The 26625-nt window shown below is 36.1% G+C and overlaps 1 protein-coding gene across 3 annotated transcripts in view; it reads left to right on the top strand.

Annotated features, from left to right (window-relative positions):
- YAF2 (YY1 associated factor 2) overlaps positions 1-26625 on the top strand; it is a 65942-nt gene that overhangs the window by 15977 nt on the left and 23340 nt on the right. The window contains exon 4 of one of the 3 annotated variants that reach the window (XR_014295260.1): positions 8511-8559. The exons of 1 other annotated variant lie outside the window; for it this stretch is intronic. Coding sequence is in view for 1 of the 2 variants with exons in the window: in XM_082635028.1 (XP_082491154.1) it covers positions 8572-8643 (72 nt within the window). In the remaining variant the exon portion in view is untranslated. One more of the 3 variants, XM_082635028.1, reaches the window with a different exon arrangement.

Below are 26625 nucleotides of genomic sequence, written 5' to 3'. Positions count from 1 at the left end.
TGCGCCACCAGGGAAGCCCCATGATTCAGAATTTTTTTAAGACAAAAAATAATTTTGTGACCTTTTAATGCCATGCTAGACAAGCTCTAATAAGCCCACTTGTGTGTTATCTCTTTTGAGAAGTGTAAGTTCATTTAACTTAATATCCATAATTCAGATTTTATGAGTGCTGAATAACAAAGTTATTATTTAGAATATAGTCAGTAGGTTACACTATTACTGTTGACTTCAGACTATTTGAAATTATTATATTAGAAAAATTTGCCATTGTTTTATAAATCAGTTTTACAGGACTTCCCTGGTGGCGCAGTGGTTAAGAATCTGCCTGCCAATGCAGGGGACATGGGTTCGAGCTCTGGTCCGGGAAGATCCCACATGCCGCAGAGTAACTAAGCCCGTGCGCCACAACTCCTGAGCCTGTGCTCTAGAGCCCGCACGTCACAACTACTGAAGCCTGCATGCCCAGAGCCCGTGCTCTGCAACAAGAGAAGCCACCGCGATAGAAGCCCACGCAATGCAGTGAAGAGTAGCCCCCGCTCTCTGCAACTAGAGAAAGCCCATGTGCAGTAACAAAGACCCAATGCAGCCAAAATAAAAATAAAATAAATAAATTTATTTCAAAATAAATAAATAAATCTGTTGTACATCAAGAATATGCACTTATGTTTTAGAGATAGTTATTAAGAATTGATTTGAAAATTAATACAGGGCTTAGAATCTCGTTAGATTAATTTTAATATTATGGTTAGAAAAGGTGAGAAAAAGAATTTGAAACTGCAAAGTAAAAGTTTGATTTCCTTATCGTGTTGACATAATTGTTGGCATTCAGAGTATTGTTAGCTGTTATTTTTGTGTATTGGGTTGGCCAAAAAGTGCCTTTGGTTTTTAAGTAAAAATAAAAGATATGTTTTTCATTTTTACCAAGAACTTTATTGAACAACATATTCACCCTTTTTTTCTACTACCTTCTGCCATTTTTTAGGCAACTTCGTAATTCTGTCTTCCCAAAACTTTTTATCTTTTTGAGCAAAGAACTGTTCCAGGTGCCTTTTACAGTCTTCCAGGGAATTGAAATTTTGTCCATTAAGAGAATTTTGTAAAGACTGAAGTAAACGGAAATCTGAAGGTGCAGTGTCTGGTGAATACGGTGGATGAATCAGAACTTCTCAGCCAAGCTGTAACAGTTTTAGAAACACACGGTCTTGTGTTATCCTGATGGAAGGTTATGTGTTTTCTGTTGACTAATATCAGATGCTTTTTGTCGAGTGCTGCTTTCAGTTGGTCTAATTGGGAACAGTACTTGTTGGAATTAATTGTTTGGTTTTCCAGAAGGAGCTCATAATAGAGGACTCCCTTCCAATCCCACCATATACACAACATCACCTTCTTTGGATGAAGACCGGCCTTTGGTGTGGTTGGTGTTGGTTCATTTCGCTTGCCCCACGATCTCTTCTGTTCCGCATTATTGTACAGTATCCACTTTTCATTGCCTGTCACAATTTGTTTTCAAAACAGAATGTTTTCATTATGTTTCAGTAGAGAATCTCATGCGGAAATACGGTCAGGAAGGTTTTTTTTCACTTAACTTACGTGGAACCCAAACATCAAAACGATTAGCATAACCAAGCTGGTGCAAATGTTTTTCAGCGCTTAATTTGGATATTTTGATATTAATTTGGCTATTTCCTGCGTGGTATATTGTTGATTGTTCTCAATTAATGTCTCGATTTGATCAACTTCAACTGGTCTACCTGACCATGGAGCATCGTCCAGTGAGAAATCTCCAGCATGAAACTTCAGAAAACTGCACAAATCTTTTTTGTGTGTTTCAGTTGCATTTTTACCTTTCTTGAAGTAATAAAGCATAATATGCCGAAAATGTTGCTTATTTTCTTCCATCTTCAATATTAAAATGTCTACACAGAAATTCACCTATGTGATAAGTCTTTTTTAAAATGCACGCTGATATGACAGCTGTCACATACAGTCTAACAAAATTGTTTCGAATGAAGTTAAAGACAACTAAGTGCTGCTAGAGCCATCTTATGGAAGAAACCGAATGAACCTTTTGGTCAACCAATCTTTAACTTGGATACTAACTATGATTAGCTAGTGAAGGACTAATGCTTCTCACATTTTGGACTAGGATCAGGAAAATGTTTCCTTGAACTAGAAACTATTAAGAATAGAGGATATTACTTTTCTACAGAAGTATCCCATTTTAAGATATGGTTTATAAAATGTGCTTAATTATGGGACTTGGGTATTTGTCAAATTAGGAAGATCAAAATATTGTTGAAGATCAATTAATGTGATTAAGGTATCCTTAGGAAGAATGACTAGAACATAAAATGATATAAAAAGAAAAACCACACAGCCAACTGGTTAGTGTTTAGCATAGTACAGGAGGTGGTAGGAAGTGAGAGATGTTATTTGGCGGTTGCTAGAATGGTGCTTTATTCTGGAGTGGTAGTAATGTAGCCTTCTTTATATTTAAGTTAACTGCATCTTAAACTTTAAAAAATTTCAATTAAAAAAAGTAGCTTGTAGACACAACAACCAGTTTTCACGGCTGCTGCACACTTAGACTGTGTGCATTATGCAATTCTTTGTAATGCTTCAGTTCCATCCAGAGTTGTTGGGAAGGAAGTGCCCTGGAAGGTGGCGTGTGATTTATTAATCAGTTTGAGGAGGTTGGTTGGTATAGTTCAGTTGAGTCTTACCTGCTTTAGCTTTAGGTTGAATTTTTGGACCTAAAAACCAAGAACCAAATTCCAAATTGGGCCCCCACCCATTAACTCATATTTTCTGTGAGTTCCTTTTTAGGAACATAATTAATATTCACTTTGCAACTTTTAGCTTAATACTAATTACTTTGTAATGCTTTCCGTATTAGTTACCTGTTGCTTTATAACAAGTTACCACAAAACTCAGTGGCCAAAAACAATCAGCATTTATTATCTTCTCTCCCTCCCTCCCTCTCTCACTCCCTTCCTTTCTTCCTTCTTTCCTTCCTTGTCAAGAATTCAGAAGCCGTTTAGCAGGTGATTCTGGCTCAGGATCTCTTAGGCTCAACTGAGGGAGGATCCACATCTAAGCTCACTCAGGGTTGTCAGCAGGCCTTAGAATACCTTCTTCCAGCTGTTGGCAGGCCTCAGGACTCTGGTTGTTGGCCAGATACATTCATTTATTGGTCATGTGGGCCTCTCCATGGGGCTGCTCACAACATGGCAGCTTGCTTACCCCAAAGCAAGATATCTGGGTGAAAGTCACCAAAACGGGAGCCACTGTCTTTTTATAACCTAATTTTGGGAGTGACATCCATTACTTCTGCCAAATTCTGTTCCTTAGAAGTGAGTCACTAAATCCAGCCCATACTTGGAGGAGATTACAGAAGGGCATGCATACCAGGAGGTAGGATCATTGTGGACCATCTTAAAAGGCTGCTCATCACACGGTCCTTTAAAGTTTAAAACTTTTTGTGGTGGTTGCAGAATTCTTCCCTGAAAGGGAAGCTTATGGAGGAAACCCAAAATATAAAATAGATAAATGGAGAGCTGTTCTGTCCAGAGCAGGGGTTCTAGGGACCTAGAGCTTACCTGCTGGCATCCCTCCACTTCAGCTTTTCTGAACAGATTGAATATTAGTACCTTTACTGTCTAATGTCAGTCAAGAACATGAATATGTACTATTTTTCTCATACTTTCCTTTTAGAATTTGTCAGCAGTTGCAGTTCTAAAATTCTAGCTTATAAATAAAAATCAGGTATTGGAACATGGAAAATGATTTGTGTAAATGCTTCTGGCAACTTTAACGGTCTGAGGAGCTTTCTTTACTAGTAAATCTAATAGAATGGCTGATTTTGTAATATTAGCAGATATAATTTATATATTGGTAGGATAATGATAGTGATTTACTTAGTAACTACTGTCTAGAATGTTTTCTTAACTATTTCCAAATTATATGTATTTTTGTATAAGTGGTATTTGCACTTTCAATATTCATGTGTTTTATATCTCTTTCATGCTGCACATCGTGAGTCCTAATCAATACCATAAATTACTTATTTTCTTTATCTTGCAATATAAAGAGTATAGTTTCAAAATACTAGTACAGTCATCCCTTGGAATCTATGGCGGGTTGGTTCTGGGACCCTCTTGGTTACCAAAATCTGAAGATGCTCAAGTCCCTTACTAAAATGGTGTAGGAGTTAAACATAAACCTGCATACATCCTCCCATATACTTTAAATCATCTCTGGGTTACTTATAATTCCTAATACAATATAAGTGCTATGTAAATAGTTGTTAGCATGTTCTGCTTTTTGGAACTTTGTGGAATTTTTTTTCCGAATATTTTTGATGTATGGTTGGTTGAACCTGTGGATGCAGAGCCCCTGGATAAAGAGAGCCAACAGTACCAAAATTAATACAAACACTAAATCTCTAAACTTAGAATTTTTTAAATAGTTCTTTAAAGATATATAAAATCATTTGAAAATAATTCCGTTTCTGGGTGGTTATGTTACAATTTGATATATGGTTAGATTCCAGGCATGGTTTTTAAATGCATTACTTAACTTTTATTAATTTAATTCTCACAATTGTTCTGTGAAGTACGTTCTGCTATTTTACAGATAAATACAGTTTTTTCCATCTTGATTTTAGGTTAATTTATGTTAAGAAAATAGTACTGTTTTTGTTTGTTTCTTTATGTGTTCATGTAGAGCTAAGTAGTGGATAAGTCTGAAGGAAAGGAAAATTTAATTAAGAAACGGATTATCTGATGAGCTTTTAAGGAGCAAAAAAGGATGACAGTTTCTGTAAATAACATTATTTAGTAAGTAAGTGTATAATTCACTTTTGACCTTATTTTGGTTAACTGAGGTACACACATCCCCCCATATTTATGAACCATCAATAATGTCACTGAAATATGTGTGAATATATGTATAGTGTTGAATTTTATTACACTGCTAAAGGATTTCAAGTCCAGGATTTACCACGAACAACTTTCCACAGCTATAATACCTTGCATTAGAATTTTAAATCTTAATTGAAAGTTAGAAAATAATGTACTTGGAATCACAAAACCAGTTGTAATTTAAGTTGCTTCCGGCCAAAATATAATGTCTAAACTAATGGGTAGTAGTGGAAGTGAAAGTTAGCTAACTCTTTTTTTCTGAACAGTTTTTTCAAAAGTTCAAATTGATTTTATGCAGTAGATTCTCATTAGTGAAACACTTGATTAGGTTCTTGATTACTAAGGAGTACCTTTCTGTGGATGGGCGTTACAATTATTGGAGCTTACAGAGGATACTTTTGAATAGAGTACCCTAATTTCTGGAATTTCTTTTCTCAGCTGTTCTGATAAAATCCATCTTAGTTGAGCTTATGCTATGATAACAACAACAACAAACAGCTTTGAATGCTGGTCTCTTAAGTGAACCTTTTGGTTACCTTATAATATTTTCAAGATATTTTGATTCTCAAATTATTTTTTAAAATGCACTTGGTTTTATTTTCAGTTCATAAGATCTGAGTCTAAATGGAGACTGCATGTGTTGCTATAAATTAAAATTGTATATTATAATTTAGTTCTTAATGACAACTTTTATACTAGCTTATACCATAAGGATAAAATATTTGGATTATTGCTCCTGTATCTGTTGCATCAACCCAAACACGGAGAACCTTCATGCCACGTACTTGATTACTTTTCAGGGAATAGATGTTAATTAGGAATCTAGTTAACTAGATGGCCCTTTTGGCATTTATCTCTGTATTACAGTTAGAAATTGAGTTCTGTGTAGTGCCACTGTTTGCCTGAATGGGTCATTTAAAAGCTAATGCATTAAGCAGCTCATGCAGCTCAATGTCAAAAAAACAACCCAATCCAGAAATGGGAAGAAGACCTAAATAGACATTTCTCCAAAGAGGATATACAGATTGCCAACAAACACATGAAAGGATGCTCAACATCACTAATCATCAGAGAAATGCAAATCAAAACTACAATGAGGTATCACCTCACACCGGTCAGAATGGCCATCATCAAAGAAAATCTACAAACAGTAAATGCTGGAGAGGGTGTGGAGAATAGGGAACCCTCTTGCACTGTTGGTGGGAATGTAAATTGATACAGCCACTATGGGGAACAGTATGGAGGTTCCTTAAAAAACTAAAAATAGAACTACCATATGACCCAGCAATCCCACTACTGGGCATATACCCTGAGAAAACCATAATTTAAAAAGAGTCATGTACCACAATGTTCATTGCAGCACCATTTACAATAGCCAGGACATGGAAGCAACCTAAGTGTCCATTGACAGATGAATGGATAAAGAAGATGTGACACATATATACAATGGAATATTACTCAGCCATAAGAAGAAACAAAATTGAGTTATTTGTAGTGATGTGGATGGACCTAGAGTCTGTCATACAGAGTGAAGTAAGTCAGAAAGAGAAAAACAAATACTGTATGCTAACACATATATATGGAATCTAAAATAAAAAAGGTTCTGAAGAACCTAGGGGCAGGACAGGAATAAAGACACAGACATAGAGAATGGACTTGAGGATATGGGGAGGAGGAAGGGTAAGCTGTGACAAAGTGAGAGAGTGGCATGGACATATATACACTACCAAATGTAAAATAGATAGCTAGTGGGAAGCAGCTGCATAGCACAGGGAGATCAGCTGGGTGCTTTGTGACCTCCTAGAGGGGTGGGATAGGGAGGGTGAGAAGGAGACACAAGAGGGAGAAGATTTGGGGATATATGCGTACGTATAGCTGATTCACTTTGTTATACAGCAGCAACTAACGCAGCAGTGTAAGGCAATTATACTCCCAAAAAGATGTTAAAAAAAAAGTGAAAAAAATAAAAACAAAGGATGCTAACTCATCCAAAAAAACAAAAAAGCTAATGCATTAATTACTATTATTTTTTAAAACTCAGATTTATATAAAAATGGATATAATTTGTCCAAAACAATTTCTATCTTTAAGTGGGAATCTAGGAAAAATCAGTTGACATGGTGCTGTCAACCTTTACTAAATACAAATATTACCTTATAACAAGATTGACCCTTTAAGATTTTCATTAGAATTACATTTTCAGTTTGTTTTTGTTGAGTAATGATTTTATACACCATTTTATCCTGTTTACTCTTAAAACAAAGGAAAAACTATACATTATCTTTAATTTTTTCCATAGAACGAAGATCCATGAAACCGTATGTTTCTTGAAGGTAGGGGATAATTATTGAATAGGAGCATAATGGTAGCAGGGAAGACTATAACTGAAACGTATCTGTATCTTCAGTAAGAATTAGTGTTTGAAGTAAGTCATCACTGCTCTAGCACATTAAAATGAACATGTACCTGATTAATATGTATTGAGTTGAAGGTAAAGGCAGTCTTCATGTGAACCTGAAATAAAGTTCTGTTGAGGAGACTTTTCTTCTGTTAGAAATAGTTTTTTTTCAATGACAGGTCCAATTTAAAAAGTATAACATGGGGGGCGGGTGGGAAGGGGAAGCTGGGAGGAGGTGAGAGAGTAGCATTGACATATATACACTACTAAATGTAACATAGATAGCTAGTGGGAAGCAGCTGCATAGGCACAGGGAGATCAGCTCAGTGGTTTGTGACCACCTAGAGGGGTGGGATAGGGAGGGTGGGAGGGACATGCAAGAGGGAGGGGATATGGGGATATATGTATACGTATAGCTGATTCACTTTGTTGTACAGCAGAAATTAACGCAACATTGTAAAGCAACTATACTCCAGTAAAGATGTAAAAAAAATAAATGGAAAAAATAAAATAATTTATTGCTATAAAAATAAAAAATATAACAGTTAATCAAAAATATTACTGTACTACTTTGTACAATTATTTACGTTAAAATCGGCATCATTGTTTATCAGTGGCCTGGCATACTTTTCTTTTTGTGTGTGTGTGGACATACTTATATATGTGTATACTTATATATGTGTATGTGGTTGGTTTGTTGTAGGTGACAAATGGTTGTTTTAAAGACTTATTGAGTGATGAATGGGAATTGCATTGATGCTTTTTATCTGAAGTCTTACAGATTGTTAATCCACTGTGGTGGCCTCTACACCAAAATTCAAGCAATGTTAATGACAATGGCTAGTTAAGAAATGGTAGATTTTGATCAGCTAATTATCCTTTACTAATATTAAAAAATGATGGTGGTGTTTTAGTGAGATAGAATAGTCTGATAGCTGATTTTTTATATATTAAAATATAGCTGTTGTTACAGTGGAGATTTTAAAATGAAACCATTCAGATCATTTTCTTTTCCTTGTGCTTCTGATAATGCCAGAAGTTTCTGTTGACCTCATAGTTAGCACATTGTTTCTGTATTTACTTTGGTGCATTCATATATAATAATCTGATGAATTTACAACTCTGTCCCCTGTAGTTCTACATGTATTAATAATCTCAAATAAATTTAAATAATTTTCTTATTCTGATAGAGAAGAAAAAGCTGGATCACTTACCAGTAACTGGAGTTCTCCTATTGGGTAATCTCCACAGATCCACATTCTTTGAAGTTATTGTGAATGCCTCGAGGACCAAGGGACCGTTGAAATTTCCAATTTCAGGAAGGTAAGCAAGCACACTGAAGCATGTCTCTAGCATCTCCCAAATCCCCTCCCCCCAACTTTCTTACATATGCGTCTGTACTGCATGCCCCCTCAGTTCCAGTGGATGCCCATCAGGAAGATTCTCATGCTGGACAGAAGGGCAAGAGAGGTGGATCTGTGAGGGAAAAGACCCAATAGGATAACTCAAGTTGCTGGTAAGTAATCTAGTTTTCACAGACTTAAGATTTTTTTCCCACATTTCTTCTCTTTAGGAGTTCATTTAATTACAAAGAGAGGAAGTTGTTTGGGATAGCCTCTTTTTATAAGTTTGATGTGGATTATAGAATTTATTGTATGGATGATAAATACCTAGTGCTTAACGGGTACATGAATAAATGTGACATTAATTTTAAAGTATACATTTACATAATAGCTGTTTATAAAAATTATATATTTATTACCTTTTGATAAATAGTGTAAGAGTTCTAAAGCAGTGTGAGGAAGCTATATGTTGGATTATTTTAACTCCTTTATTCGTGATGTTTGTTTTATTGAAGTAGATACTTGTACTGTAAAATTTCTGCTTATGTCAAATTCGGCCAGATTCTTTTGGCATAGTAGTAAACAGCAAGAATAGTTTTGTTTCTTACTGACCTAGTTTTCAGTGTACCTTTTAATTTCATTGAAGGTATATTTGGAAATAATTCAGGGTATGTTGCAATTATACTTACCACTTCATTGTTCATAATGGATTGGCTTATTGATGTGATGGGGTGACATAGTTGGTTCACTGTGAGCTCTGTGATTCCTCATGTACCAACCCGATTTATTTATGTAAATGTTAGAATTGGACAGAGTTCCTTGCTTCCCATTTCTCTCTCACTCATTCTGCATTGTTACCAGGTTACCATTGTTAAAAGGCCACTTATAGCACATAAAGACCTGTAGTGGTGCCGTGCTCTTGCTGTTTATAAAATTTCATCCATTTGCTGGGTACTTAGGGCCTTCCATAATCTAATCCCATCCTATTTATCCAGCCTTAATTTCTTCAATTTGAAACTTTTGTTTTGGTCTTACCAGGATACTTCTCATATTTATGCTTTGGCTTGTGCTTTTCCATTTTCTTGAAATGACCCTCTTTTCATTCTTCTTCTCTATACTTTAAGGTTGAGGTCAGGTCCTACTCCTTACATAAATCATTTTATGCTGGCATCTCTGTTATTTCTGCTTCTTAAGTTATTTCTGTTTCTTAAGTGGAAAAATGAGATTGTTATGAGGATTGAATTAACTAATTCTTGGAATGTACTTAGAACAGTGCCTAGTGACACATAGTAGCTTCTCTTATTAGCTATTATTTGATTGTACTTTCATCTTAAATATTTCTGTGATTGTAGGTATAATTCTTATCTGTATGACACAGTTTAGCTTTAAATATTAGCTTCAGGTTGTATTGATTGTTATTTCTTCTGATGTAAAACTCTTAAGCTGACTTGTATGGTCTTTGAGAGCAAGGATAGGATTTTATTGTTATCTTACTTCCTAACATTAGTGACTGAGATTAAATCGTGCCCATTGAAAAATTAGTTTTCATGTAGAATCACAAATATACTTGCCAGTTTTTTCATTTATAAAACAGGTTCATTTGGCTAATCAATCCTGTTTGTACTGTATATTTTTCTTAAGAACAACAACTTTTTTCCTTCAAAGCTGGTATAGTGAAATTATAATTGTTTAATACACTATAAACTTCCATTGCACATTAGAAAAGAATGTATAGCTTTGAGAGTGTTAATTCGATTGTATTCACTTTAAGACTGTGTAGTAGTACACTTGATTTTTGAGGTTGAAATATCTTAGAAGATTATTGCTTGATTTTTTCAGAAATGCTTGGATTTCAGATACCTGTCTGATGAAGCAGTAAACGAAATCTGATTTCAAGGTCACTGAAGGAAGGAAATGATTTTTGACAGATTGAGTGTCACTTCTAAATAATCACCAGACAACCACTTCAGGTCTAATTAGACAAGCCAAAATGAAGAACAGTTAGTCAGATGATTTAAGTGTTTGAATCTGCTGACTCTTCAGTCTCCTGGTTTTTTTAGTGTGATATGGTATGAGAATGAACTTGTTCTTTAGAGATGCATGCTGAAATATTTAGAAGTGAAATATCATGATGAGTTCAGAAGAAAAATGTGTGGGTATCAGGATGTGGTGATATGTGTATGTAAAGAGAGAGAAAAGGAGAGAGAGAGCAGATCTGGAAAATTTTAACAATTTTAAATCTAGGTGAAGGGTACGCTGGTATACATTGTACTTTTAACTTCTCTGTGGCTCTGATATTTTTCAAAGAAAAGTTAGGGAGAAAGTATTTTATAAAAAACTTTATTGTGCTTCAGTTTCTCTAATTCTAAAATGGCAATAATAGGACTTATTCTTTCCATGCCTTGATGCAGGTAGGCACAGTGGGATAACATTCGGTAGAATAGCAGTCAAGAGAGCCCTTAAGAAGTATTTTTTTTTGACATTAAAGAAGAATTTTATAATGGAGAACTTTTCAAAGAACATTTCACCTAAAAGTATATTAGATTAAAGTATATCTATTCCTTTTTTATTATTCAGAGCGTATTCTATTATAATTGAATAAGAATAATCAAGAAAAAAAGATATGTAGATATATAAATTAACCAATTGAAATCTTGAAAGTGAAAAATATATCTAGTTATAAAATAATCATTGGGCGACTTCCCTGGTGGTGCAGTGGTTAAGAATCTGCCTGCCAGTGCAGGGCACAGGGGTTCGATACCGGGTCTGGGAAGATCCCACATGCCACAGAGCAACTAAACCTGTGCGCCACAACTGCTGAAGCCCACGTGCCTAGAGCCTGTGCTCCACAGCAAGAGAAGCCACCGCAGTGAGAAGCCCGTGCACTGCAACGAAGAGTAGTCCACGCTCGCCGCAACGAAAGAAAGCCCACGTGCAGCAACAAAGACCCAATGCAGCCAAACATAAATAAATAAAATAAATAAATTTTTAAAAAATCATTGGGCAAAATAGAAGATTAGATGTAGCTAAAGAGAGAAGTTGTTAATTTCAAGATAAAACTGGTTAACTCTTCCAGGACTAGAGCACAGGGAGATAAAGAGATGAAAAATAGAAAAGAAAAACTAAGACTCCTTAGGAATAGATTGAAAAGCTCCAACGTATCTCTAATTAGAGTTTCAGAAGAGAGAATACAGAGAATGGTAGAGAAGCAATATTGACGAAAAAAATGACTAAGAATTTTCAAGGATTAAAAAAAATAGTGGAAATTATGAAATAATTAGAACTGAAGCACAACAAAAGCATTGTATCAGAACTTGAGGGATATAAGAAAAGTGGTGCTTAGGGGTAAACGTATAACCTTAAATGCATGTATTAGGTTGAAAGAAAATAAGTGACCCAGATATACAGCTCAAAAAACTAAAAAAAGTAAAAAGTAAAACCAAAGAAAGAAGGAAAGAGGAAATGAAAATAAAAGAATTTGATGAAATAGAAAGTAATCAACAATAGAAATAGTAGCAATGTTCATTCAAATTGAAGCTGGTTCTTTTCAGTTGATTAAGTTCTGGAAGTACTCACCAAGAAGCAGATGACACAAATAACAAAGTTATAAAATGGGATATAATTACAAATAGTAATTGTAATTTTTAAAACCATAAGAAATCACTATTAATTTATGTGTATATAAATTTTAAAAACCTGGTGAAATGGTCTGTTTTCTAGGGAAAAAATCATACAAAAATTGTACAAGAAAAAGAAAATCCATAGAAACTAAAAACCACTAAGACATTGAAGCTATAGTAAATTTCCCCAAGAAATTTTTTAAAATATCAACTTAATTGAGCTATAGTTCATAAATCATACCACCTACCCATTTAAAATGTACAGTTTAATGGTTTTTAATATTTTTACAGAATTGTTCAATAATTACCACAGTCAATTTTAGAATATTTTCATCACCTCAGAAAGAAACCACAAACATATTAGCAGTCAGTCCCAATTCTCCACAAACCCTCAAGCCTTAGACAACCACGAATCTACTCTTTGTTTCTATAGATTTGCCAGTTCTACACATTTCACACAATGGAATCATTCAGTTTATGGCCTTTTGTGGTTTACTTCTTTCATTTAGCATAATATTTTTAAGGTCCAGCCATGTTGTAGCGTGTATCAATATACTTCATTCCTTTTTATGGCCAAATAGTATTTCATTGTGTGGATATACCACATCAGTTGATGTATATTTGGATTTTTTTCCTGTTTTTTGCCTATTATGAATATTCCTGGTACCAACATTTGTGTGAAAGATTTTGTGTGAACATGTGTTTTCATTTCTCTTGGGTGTATACCTAGGAGTAGAATGCTGGGTTTATGGTAACCCTGTTTAACCTTTTGGGGGGCTACCAGACTGTTTTCCAGAGCAGCTGTACCATTTTACTTTCCCACCAGCAATGTATGAAGGTTCTAGTTTTTCTACACCCTCACCAACATTTTCATTATCTCTCTTTTTGATTAAAGCCATCCTAAAATTGGTGTGAAGTAGTATCAGAAGGAGTAGTTTTAATTGTGATTTTGTAATCATAATTTCACATATACTTTTGGGGAACAGGTAATCCCAATTTTATACAAACTGACCCAGATAATAGAAAAAGAGGGAGAGCTGCCCTGTTGTTTATCAGACAAATTTAGCCTTGAAACCTAAACTGAAAAGAATATACAAGGAAAAATATATATTACATTCAATCTCATTTATGAACAGAGATAAAAATTTTATTTTATTATTTTATTTTTTTTTGAAAATTTTTAATTAGGATAAGAATGTAAGGATAGTTCAATATTTGAAAATTATATCAATGTAATTTATATGATAAGATTTAGGGAAAAAATCTTGAAAGATTTGGAAAAAGTATATGATAAAACTCAGCACTCATTAATGTTTTTTAAAAAGGTAACCCTCAAACCATGAAGAGAAATGAACTTTTTTCTTCCAGTTAAGGCTGTCTTTCAAACAGCAAGTGTCATGCTTAATGGCGAAACCTTAGAAACATTCCCTTTAACGTCAGGAATAAGACAAGTATATCTCTACTAATAAGATAAGAAAAAAATAGAAATAAAATACAAAAGGATTGGAAAAGAAGAAAAGTGAGATGAACATATCCCTAGAAAAATTTTTTTTAAAAATCAACAGACTGTACTAATAAGAGAATTCAGTGTTACTGGATACAAGCTCAGTATTCAAATTGACAACAACCAGTTAGAAAATGAAAAATACCTCTTTTACAGCAAATTCTATAAAGTACCCAAGGTTTTATTGAAGGACATAAAAGTAAACATGAATAAAAGGATATACTATAATTATTAGTGGGAAGTATAAATATTGCTAAAAAATTAACTTCTCTGTGATTTATATGTAATTTCAGACAAAAATCTCAGTAGGATTTTTTTTTCTTTTTTGGTGGAAAATGACCTTCATATACAAAAGTAAAGGCACATGAATAACCAAGACAGCTCTGAAAGAAGAAAAAGAACACGGAAGAGGGAGTTGCACTGTTGGATATCTAGACTAATTTTAAAATTATGATATTTAGAATAGAATCCTACATAGCATGAAAAAAATTAAACTGCTGCACACAACATGAGATGAAACTTCTAGACTAAATGTTGAGCAAAAGAAGTGAGACACAAAAGAGTTCATATTGTATGATTTCATTTCTAGGAAGCTCAAAAACAGAACTAATCTGTGGTGCTCGAGATCAGAATAGTGGTTATCTTGGAAGCATGGTACTGACTGAGAAGGGATATGAGGAGCGTCCTGGAGCATGAGAAATGTTAATGTCTTGGTCTGAGTTGGATCACACAGGGGTATAGTACATATTTAAAAATCAGGCTGTACGTAGTACTTGAGTACTTGTATACTTTATATAATTATACCTCAAAGAAAAGTAAAGCCTTATGGTATTTAAAGTAGTATAGTCTTAATACAGGAAAAGACAGATTAATATAACAGAATAGAGAGTTCAGAAATGGATCCGTATATATTTGAGAAGTTGGTAGGTGCTAGAGATGGCATTTTCTATCAGCAGGGAAAGAAAATGTGGACTGTTGAATTGGTTTTTCTATATGGGGGAAAACTAGATTTATACTTCAGACCATATGCAGAAATAAATTCCAGTTGAATTAAACACTAAACATGAGAAACTTTTTAAAAAAGAGGAAAGTATAGAAGAATATGTATCTTTAGGATATGTAAGGCCTTCTTTAACAAGTCAAGAAAAAAAGAATGAACCTTCAAGGATAAAAAACCATCAAGGATTTGACTACCTCAAAAAGAAAAACTTAGGTTTAATGTAAGGTATCATAAACCAAACTAAAACATAATGTCACATCTGGGAGATATGTGTAATGTCTGTAATGTCCAGTGGATTTGTGTCAAGAATATGTAAAGATCAAAAGAGGTACTATAGGTGATACAAATAAAATGAACAATGGATAGTAAGGCAATTCACAGCAGATGAAACTGGAAATTGGACTGAGAATATGCTTAGCCTCATTTGTAGGGAAACTGGAAATTGGACTGAGAATATGCTTAGCCTCATTAGATTGCAAAGCTCCGGATCAGATAAGTGTTACACAATTTAAAATGTGCATACCTAGTATCTAGCAATTACTATTCAAGGTATTAGTCTAGAGAAACTCGCACATTTGCCCAGGGAGATTTATGCAGGGATATTCATTTGGAAAAAATATCTAAATGTCTACAATAAGAGGCATGGATAAATAAAATAAGATATAAAAGTTATTTAATGAAGAATTACCTAGATCTATGATTAGGTTATTGTCAGTGATTTTTTTAAATTTAAGAAACAGATTCTACTGTCTATGCCCAGGAATTTTATAAACATTAAATATTTTAGTCCTCATGAGAACTTAGAAATAGGTACTGTCATTATTTCCATTTTATAGATGGGAATACTGAAGCATAGAGAGGTAAATAACCCTACGTACTCTCATAGGTAGTAGATAGCAGAGCTGGGATTCAAAGCTAGGATTGAACCTCAGTGGCCTGGCTCCAGAGTCCAGTACGCCATGCCACCTTTTGATGTTTATAAATATGGAGAGACCTCATAAATGCAAGGAAAAGGTACTGCAGAATGATGCATACAATATGATCTCATTTACACCAAACTCATGGTAGTTATTACCCCTGGATGGGGTTGGGAGGTGAGAGAGATCTTAATGATAGTGGTAAAAGAAACTAGCTTATGGAACTGCATGTTTTTCCTTAATATAAAAGTAATATAAGTAAAGTAATATGTACATTATAGCTTTTAAACATCTGTACTTAATGTATGTATATGCTTATTTTTGTAAAAGGAAACACTGGAAAGATAGACCTTTATTGTTTTAATCTTTATTTATTCTTGGTATTGGTTATATAGAAAAAGAAAAAAGCAGTGGCCCTAGCAAAATGGCTGTAATTTAGTCTAGTTCTGAGACAGTGAGCAGCAGGTAAGTGCCAGACCCTGGGTTAGGTGCTGGGGATAGGGTGCTTTCACCCTCTGTCTTTAAGAGTTGAACAGGGAAAGAGATGAGAAAAATACTTTTAACTCAGTATGTTATGTCCCTATCTCTTCTTCCCTGCGTCTCCATCCCCACCCTTTCCCCTCCATATACAAATAGGAGAAGGGGGAAATGTCTTGAGTTGGGGCAAGAGAAATGGGCAATGAAATATTGATAGCAATCCTACTTCTTATTCTTTTACAAAACTATGAGAGAGTAAATTCTATAATGGTCAGAGATTGTAGCTTGTTCACCATTATATCTCCAAAACTTAGTTTAATACCTTGTGCTTAGTAGACCCCTGGATGTTGAAATGAATGCACTTTGACACTTCGCTCTCAAATTAACTAACACCTGAGCCCAAAGTTCTCCTTAAGCCATCTAGGTTATCTCCCACTGGTTCCATTTCTTCAACTGATGACCAAAGTCTAAGGCAGTTTGACTGAGAATTATATATGAAGTCTTGAATTGTTTTGTGCCAAAGAATTCTGACTTGAGAAATATTTTAATCTGTAGGAAATATTGGATCTCTAAAATCCAATATAATTTTCTTTGTGCTGAGTCCAATACATTTTTTTAAAATTAGTAGTCTTCTAATATTGGGATAGTTCAGTTGTTTTTCTCAGCTATTGCATTCTCTGTCTTTGAGTCAGTGCTATCTTGTAAAAGTTTTATGTTCTGTATCTTGTTTGTGAAATTCTTAATTTTCTAAAACAACATTCTTTTTAAGTTTCCAGATGGACCATGGAATGTTTCCAGATGGTATTAGTGTTTATGAGAATTCCACTATCTTTTAAAATCTGTCATGGTATCTCATAAAAAGTAATACAGTTATTTCCTTTCACCATAATGAGAGAGGTGTGTTTTCCTTTATAGCAAATTGAAATTAGGTGAGCTCTTTCCCCAAAGGGTGAATTTGAATATCTGAAAATGGCTGAGAATGGGTAAGCTTGAATAAATCATAGTGAAAGATATTTATCTTACACTGTAAGTTTAACACTAGGATTGTAATTGAGAAAAATCCTAAAACAAAGTTTATTGTTATCCTGGATGGATTTGGCTAAACTATTGGTCAAATCCTGTTCTATGTGTACATAGTGCTTCTTTCTTACTGTGTAACCCTTTTGCCAGAGATAACATGAAGAGAGCCTGGTTAACATTGGGTGGAACAATCCTTCTGGCTCAAGCCCCTCCCCAGATATTTGATTCAGTCTGTTTTCTGGACAGTCTGGTAAGCTGTCATTGTTCTTCACATTAAAATCATCTTATTCAGGATGTACCCAAGAGGAATTTAGTACTAAAGGAACAAACTATTAAATTCAATGAAAATGTTAAAAATAGTCATATTAACTTAAGTCTTCACATTAAACATGACTAATTTATAACAGCACTGTCCAACAGAAATATAATGCAAGCCACAAAAAGGAGTTATATATATAATTTTAAAATTTCTTGTGGCCAAATTAAAAAATTAAAATGTAACTCAATATATCTAAAATATTACCCTTTCCATTTTTAGCAGGATATTTCACAATCTTTTTCATATTAAGTCTTAAAAATCTGGGGTGTATTTTATACTTAGAGCACATCTCAATTCAGATTAGCACATATCACGTGCTCAGGACCCACATATGGCTTCTGTATTATACAGTGCAGACTTGGAGCATCTGAAAAACATGTGGTTTTATATAGTTCTCCATCTGTTACTTCTCATTAAAGATGCTTTGAGTATTTTTTTTTCTTTTATTGCTTCACCTGTTCATAGGTGCTTAGCTTTACTATTGATCATTGGTAACCTGAAACCCTACTATGCATTCCTAAATTTGACAGACCATTTAGGTCTTTCTGTAATGTTTTCTCATATCCAGGCCTACATAATTTCTTTAGATAAATTGTAAAGTTTCCTTCCTATAAGCTCTTTTTTTTTTTTTTTTTGCGGTACGCGGGCCTCTCACTGTTGTGGCCTCTCCCGTCGTGGAGCACAGGCTCCGGACGCGCAGGCTCAGCGGCCATGGCTCACGGGCCTAGCCGCTCCACGGCATGTGGGATCTTCCCGGACCGGGGCACGAACCCGTGTCCCCTGCATTGGCAGGCGGACTCTCAACCACTGCGCCACCAGGGAAGCCCCCCATAAGCTTTTAATCAGAGTATCAGCTCCTCCTTTCATCAGAATATCAGACTCAGATCTTCTACATGGGCTATAGTAGGTAGCATTATACAGTTGACCTTTGAACTGCATGGGTCTGCTTATACGTGGATTTTTTTCAATAGTAAATTCTGCAGTACTACATAGTCTGCCACTGATTGAATCCATGGATCTGCAGAAACCCTGGATACAAAGGGCCAACTATAAGTTATATTCAGATTTTTGACTGCATGGGGGTGGTCACCCCTCAGCTCTCTGTTGTTCAAGGGTCGACTGCACATTACTGTCATTGTTAGCTCCCTCACCCCAGCAGGGTAACAGACCTCTCCTTTCTTGGTTCAGAGTCACTGCTCTGAAGCAGAAGGTTTCCTTACATGCAGACTTCTTTTTTATGAGGTGAGATCTAACATCTTACTTTATGGGGATTGAGTATCCATTCTCTAAGATACTAAGGGCTTGGAGATTTTCAAATCAACCCATTTTTTCCCCTAGTTGATACTGTTTGAGAATGAACATACTGCAAAATAAAGCCATAACTAAGGTGCAAGACATGTGACTTGACATTTTAATAGCTTTTTGGTTTCATCTTTCCTAGATGAGGGACATTTAAGAAGATTATTCTCAGTAAATGAATTTGTAACCTCTAATGGTTATCCATGTGTCCCAGTACCAGCAGAACAATCTTCTGTAAGTTATATCAAAGAGTGCCAAACTTTATTCTTATAACATGAGATTACTTGGTCTCTGAATATATAAATGCTCAGATTCTGGGGTTTCCTGGGCTACCTGTTTTCTTGTCTTAATTTTTGTTTAATTTTCGTACCTGTTTGGAGTTTCCAGTCTTTCTTAACCTACCTCTTTGTTACTCCATCTCCCTTCTAGTAGAATCTCAATCCCATTCTATCTTCTTCCTAACCCTTCTATGTTCATAATACCCATTATGGTCAGTGCACGTCACCCAGCGTAGTGAGTGCAGCATGAGTGTTATTTATAGGTAATATTAAGGTAGTTTTTATCTCTGCCTAAATTTCTTCCTCCATTTTGGACTTCTCCCATAGTGCATATATTTTAATTGTGTATTTTTCTGTTTCTCACACTAAACTGTAAACTAACTAAGGGTTAAAACCATGTCTGTCTTGTTTTAATCATCTGTTGGTATAATAGTTTCACTGATACTGGCATTTGGAAGGTCTTGCTATTTACCATATGCATGTTTAAGATGTGGTTGTAAAACAGTGAGTGTTTTCAATAAGTTAGATGTAAACATCTCCCACTTTTTTGAGTGTGAAACATTAGACAGTTATTTAGGCAACTCCACTTCGTGTCTTCTAGGTATCTCAATCTTTTTTTTTTTAATTTATTTATATTTGGCTGCGTTAGGTCTTCGTTGCTGCATACAGGCTTTCTCTAGTTGGGGTGAGCAGGGTCTACTCTTCGTTGCAGTGTGCGGGCTTCTCATTGCGGTGGCTCCTCTTGTTGCGGAGCACGGGCTCTAGGTGCATGGGCTTCAGTAGTTGTGGCACGCTGACTCAGTAGTTGTGGCTCACGAGCTCTAGAGCGCAGCCTCAGTAGTTGTGGTGCATGGCCTTAGTTGCTCTACGGTACGTGGGATCTTCCCGGACGAGGGCGCGAAATCTAGTCTCCTGCATTGGCAGGCGGATTCTTAACCACTGTGCCACCAGGGAAGTCCTAGGTGTCTCAATCTTAATGTGCAAAATTGAACTTAGATTTCTCTCCCCAAATTCCTTCTCCTTTCTGATGACACATTCTCTCTCCCTTCACTCTCTTATCCTTTACTTCCTATTCACCTACAAATCCTGTCTGTTGTACCTCCAAAATATATTTGGAATTCTGCCACTTCTTCCACACTCTGTTGTTGCCTTCCTAATATAAGTCACCATCATCTCCTACCTGCCTATTGTAGTAAGTTCCTAACTGGTTTCTGTGATTACTCTCTGCTCCCCTACCATCTGGTCTCTAAATAGCAGCCAGGTAATCTTTTTTAAAAGTTTCCAGTGCTCATTTTAATTTGATCCTCACAAACCCCTTTGTAGAATGACTATTATTATTGTAATTATTTTCTCGAGAAAGCAGTGTCCAGAAAGGTTAAGTGACTTACATAAGAGCAGAAGTCATTCAGTAGCAGAGCCAGAATTTAATTATAGATCTTCATGTCTCAAAGCATTGCCTTGTGGACCACAAACTCTAAATGTGATTGACTTGGGAAACTATAAGAAGGACATTACCTTAATATGTCCCACAGACTGTTTTGCAAGGGGATATGTCATTCATACCATTTATATTCACTCTTTTAAAGCAATCAGTTTTTGTTTTTAAAATAGACTATTCTTTAGAGCTGTTTTAGGTTCAGAACAAGACTGAGTGGAAGGTAGAGATTTCCCATATATCCCCTGCCTCCACACTTGCATAGCTTGCCCATTATCAACATCCCCACCAGAGTGCTACATTTGTTATAATTGATGAACCTATATTGAAACATAATTATCCCCCAAAATTCATTGTTTACATTAGGATTCACTCTTGGTGTTACACATTCTATGGGTTTGGACAAATATATTATGGCATGTATTTACTATTATAACATCATGCAGAATAGCTTCACGGCCCTAAAAGTCTTCGGTTCTCTGCCTGTTCCATCCTTCCCTCCTCCAACCCCTGGCAACCACTGATCTTTTTATTGTCTCTATACTTTCACCTTTTCCAGAATGTCATATAGTTGGAATCATACAGTATTTGCCTTTTCAGATTGGCTTCTTTCACTTAGTAATATGCATTTAAGATTCCTCCATGTGTTTTGGTGGCTTGATAACTCATTTCTTTTTAGCACTGAATAATATTCCATTGTCTGCATGTACCACAGTTTATCCATTCACCTATTGAAGGACATTTTGGTTTCTTCCAAGTTTTGGTAATTATGAATAAAGCTGCTGTAAACATCCATATGTAGGTTTTTGTGTGGACATAAGTTTTCAACTCCTTTGGGTAAATACCAAAGAGCACGCTTGCTAGATTGTATGGTAAGAGTATATTTAGTTTTATAAAATGCTACCAAACTGTCTTCTTAAGTGACTGTACCTGAGAGTTCCTTTTTTTTTTTTTTTTTTTTTGCGATACGAGGGCCTCTCACTGTTGTGGCCTCTCCCGTTGCGGAGCACAGGCTCCGTACGCACAGGCTCAGTGGCCATGGCTCACGGGCCCAGCCGCTCTGCGGCATGTGGGATCTTCCCGGACTGGGGCACGAACCCGTGTCCCCTGCATCGGCAGGCGGACTGTCAACCACTGAGCCACCAGGGAAGCCCCTGAGAGTTCCTTTTGCTTCATATCCTCTCCAGCATTTGGTGTTGTCAGTGTTCTAGATTTTGACCATTCTAAGTAGGGCAGCCAAGTAGTTTTGGTTTTAACTTTAGTCAGATCATGTTATTCTCCTATTCAGATCCTTCACATCCTACTTCATTTCCCATCCTACTTAGAATAAAATTCCAAGTTATCTCCATTGTAGAAAAGGAAGGCTTTGCATGGTCTGGTCCTTGGCCACCTCTTCAGACTGATTTTACCATTTTCTCTCTCGCTCATTGCAGTTCAGATATTTTGGTCACCTTAGTGTTCTTTGAACTTACCAGCCTTCTGCCTCAGGGCCTTTACAGTCGGTTTTGCCTTTCCTGGACTGTTTCACATCTAGATACCTGCATGGCTTCCTCCTGCACTTCACTGAGGACTCTGATTAAGAGTAACCTCATGAGAGGTGCTTACCTGATTTCCCTGCAGAAAAATAGCACTTCTGTGCTTCTTCCCATACCCTGCTTTATTTTTCTTCTACTCCTACCTTCTACTCATACACGCATGTAATAATATATATGTGTATGCTTGTTTATAATAATACAGATAAATTTTATATATATATATTTTGTGTGTGTGTGTGTGTGCCTATCTCTAGCAGTTAATATGTGTGCTCATGAGGGGATATTTCTGTATACCTGTAGAGTAGGACCTGGTACATAGATGGTGTTTAGTAAATGTCTGTTGAGTGAATGAATGACTATACTACATCAAAAAATGCTTTAATGTTACCGATTTAGAATATTATGGTAGGACATAATGAGATACATAAAGAAGACTTAGTTTTATTTTATTTCACAACATGTAAGCTCTGCGAGGCTAGGGATTTTTTTTTCCTTGCTATATTCCCATGCCTAGAATGTTTCCTGGCAGTAATAAACATTTGATAAATATTTACTGAATGAATGAGTTTATGTAGCGTGTGTTTTTAATAAACAACCAAATTATACTATATGTAAAAGTAATCTTGAATAGGTCTAAAAGTAGACCACATAACTCCAGAACTGGGAGAAGGGTAAGAGGAAGAGTGATAGTACTACCTTGATTAAAATATTTGGATCCATCTTCACCATTTGCCAACTACTCCAGGTCACCACCGTTTCCTGTCAGGGCTACTCTGATAGTGTACTACTTGGTCTCTTCAGTTCCATACATGTCACGCTTCATTCTCTACGTTTAAAATTTAAAAGTATTTCAGGATACCTATTGTACCTAAAATAAAGCCAAGATTCTTTCTTTAACTTGGCCCATTTGAAGACCTTTCTACCTCTTAATCTCATGTAGTTCTTCCCCCTTGCTCAATATCCTTCAGCCTTTCCTTCAGTTTCTATAGCCCACCGAGTTCTTTGCCACCTTTGTACACTCATTGCTTACTTTCTGTCCAATATAATTCTTTCTCCCACTATTTCATTGGAGCACCTCCTTTGTGTTATTTAAGTCTGAGCATGTCAGGTCATGCGAGCAGTCTTCCTTGGGAGCCTTATCTATGCCCACTCCTGTTAGAATTGCTAATGGTGTTTGAGTGGGGTGGGGAAGAACAAAACCAGTTTGTAATTGTATGTATGTAGCTAACTTTTTTGTTTACCATTGTGTTCTTAACACTAAGTATGGTACTTGGCACATAGTAGGTGCTCAGTAAACATTTGTTTAATAGGTGAATAACTGTGTAGCAAAAGATGGAAGATAAAAAGAATGAGCATGAAAGGAAAAACAGACCCAGAAAACATAGAAACAAGATCATATGTGCTTATCAAAACAATAGAAGCCCATGACAAGCTCAGCTGTTCAGCAAGACTCAGATTAGATACAACACAAAACCCAGCTACACACTTGATGTTAGAAACATCTAGAACAAAATTACTAAGGGGGTTGGAGGTAAATGGATAGTCAAAACAAGATACTAGGCAAATAAAAACAAAAAATCATTGGATGGTATTGCTAGACAATGTTGAATTAAAAGCAGTAAACATCAGGTGAAAAAAAAGAGAGGCCCTTTGTAATAATCAAGGATACAGTTACCAATATGAAGAGAACCACAAATCTTTATTTTCCAAAGATGAAGCATTGAAGTGTTTAAAGTGAAAACTGTAAATTCAAGGAGGAAGAGAAAGAAATGTAACAGTAATGGGAGACTTTAAAACATCTTTCAGTCCTTGCCACATCAGAGAGATTAAATATGAGATATGGAGACTGAATTATGTAGTCAATAAATCTGATATAATATATCATACTTTGTTATTGTAAAAAGAACGACACCTTTTTAATTCCCCATGTGACATTTTCAAAAGTAAGTACTAGAAAGAAAACTGGGAGGAAAAAAGTATTATCAACCATACACTCTACAATGAAATTTTAAGTTAATAAAAAAGCAAGAACTAGAAACCAAACCATGAAACCTTCTCAAACCTGAAAACAAAAAACCTCAATTAATTGAGTTTAAAAATGTAAAAACATTCTCCTAAAAAATCTGGAAACAGTCTTTAATAAAACCATAACATAATTAAAATATGCACCTCAAAACCATAATCAGGAAAGTGCTTCATGGAGGTATATTAGAAATTAAGTGATATTAATATTAGAAACAAGGCAAGGAAATTCTCATCAGTATTATTTAACTTTGTTCTAGATGTGCTAAAAGTTACAGAAATTAGAGAAGCATGATATTGAAGTAATCCCCAAACCCTTGGGATAACATTCAGTGCTTTGTTCTGGGCATTCAGTTACTAGATTCAAGAACTATCCACCTTGTTGAATTTTCAGCCATTTTTCAGTAATTTCCACAAACACAGTCCTACAGTATTTTTGGTTAGTTTATTTTAATAGTTTCCCATTAAAAAAAAAAACTCATAGGGCTTCCTTGGTGGCGCAGTGGTTAAGAATCCGCCTGCCAGTGCAGGGGACACGGGTTCAAGTCCTGGTCCGGGAAGATCCCACATGCTGTAGAGCAACTAAGCCTGTGTGCCACAACTACTGAGCCTGCGCTCTAGAGCCCACGAGCCACAACTACTGAGCCCATGCACTACAACTACTGAGCCCACGTGCCATAACTACTGAAGCCCGCTTACCTAAAGCCCATGCTCTGCAACAAGAGAAGCCACTGTGATGAGAAGCCCCCGCTCGCTGCAACTAGAGAAAGCCCGCGCACGACAACGAAGACCCAATGCAGCCAAAAATAAATAAATAAATTTATTTTAAAAAATCTCATAGAATTTTGTTTGGAGCCCCAATTAATAAAGTGAAAGCAGAGCTGCTTTATTTATTTATTTATTTATTTATTTATTTATTTTCTTTGCGGTATGCGGACCTTTCACTGTTGTGGCCTCTCCCATTGCGGAGCACAGGCTCCGGACGCACAGGCTCAGTGGCCCTGGCTCATGGGCCCGGCCACTCTGCGGCATGTGGGATCTTCCCAGACCGGGGCACGAACCTGCATCCCCTGCATCGGCAGGCAGACTCTCAACCACCGCGCCACCAGGGAAGCCCCAGAGCTGCTTTAATTGCAGAGGGGTTAGGGAGCCCTGTAGTCACCTCTTCTTCATCATCCACATCTCCCCCATTAGCTTCTGGAGTGCTGTATGCAGCTTTAAGAATTAAACCGTATTCTGCTTCATGCAATTTTTATGTGTCACAGTTGTTAACAGTGATGTAAAACAATTGTATAGAATATGATCACCAATTTGATAAGATCTTATTCTTGGCAATTTTCCGTTCTTCTTTGATTATGGTAGATATTAAATTAGAAGCAGCTTGGGGGGCTTCCCTGGTGGCACAGTGGTTGAGAGTCCGCCTGCCGATGCAGGGGACACGGGTTCGTGCCCCGGTCCGGGAGGATCCCACATGCCGTGGAGCGGCTGGGCCCGTGAGCCATGGCCGCTGAGCCTTTGCATCTGGAGCCTGTGCTCCGCAATGGGAGAGGCCACAGCAGTGAGAGGCCCGCGTACTGCAAAAAAAAAAAAAAAAAAAAAAAAGAAGCAGCTTGGGGCTTGGAGTTGTGACTGAGAAGACTAAGGTTGCCCAAATCAGATATACGGAGAAGTGGTAGCTGATGCCAAGACAGGAGAGAAAAGAATCACCAGCTAGAATGAGACAGCATTCTGGAACTGCCATTTCAGATAAGGGCAGATGTCCCAAAACATCTTAATGGCTCCAGAATAACATGCTGCATGAGGTTCTAAAAGGTGATTCTGAGTAAGCAAGACAACACAGCCTTGTGACATGTTGAAAGTACGGGCTGTGGAAAGACAAATCCTGCATGGTGTCACATATATGTGGAATCTAAAAAAATTGAACTCATAGAAGCAGAGTAGAATGGTTGCTTCCAGGGCCTGGGGGTGGGAGAAATGGGGAAATGTTGGTCAAACAGTACAAAGTTTCAGTTATGCAGGATGAGTAAGTTCTGGGGAATCTAATGTACAGCATGGTTACTGTAGTTAGTAATATTGTATACTGGAAATTTGCTAAAAGAGTAAATCTTTAATGTTCTCACCACCACAAAAACAGGTGACATGGGGTGATGGATATGTTAGTTTGTGGTAACCATTTCACAATGTATACGTATATCAAAATATCATGTCCACCTTAATCATATACAGTTTTGTCAGTTGCACCTTAATAAAGCTAGGAAAAAAAATAAAAGTACAGACTTTAGAGTCAGGCAGACCTGGAGTTGAGTATGACTTGGAATATGATCATTGCAGATGTGTTAAACACTTTGAGCCTGGTTTTCTTGTCATATAAAAAGGAATTTGAAATTAAATAAGTTAGTGAATGTAAAGAGCTTAGTATGATCCTTGGCACACATAAGACATCTTTTAAAAATTAATAGCTTTTATATGTTATACTATTTACTGAGGCAGTGAAGCATGTAATAAATTTTAGGAACAAAATAAAAAAGATTTGTTA

The sequence above is a fragment of the Mesoplodon mirus genome (assembly GCF_964341445.2).
Source record: "Mesoplodon mirus genome assembly, chromosome: 11".
Taxonomy (NCBI): domain Eukaryota; kingdom Metazoa; phylum Chordata; class Mammalia; order Artiodactyla; family Ziphiidae; genus Mesoplodon; species Mesoplodon mirus.
The sequence above is the reverse complement of the archived record's forward strand: the minus strand, read 5'-3'. Positions and strand labels throughout refer to the sequence as shown.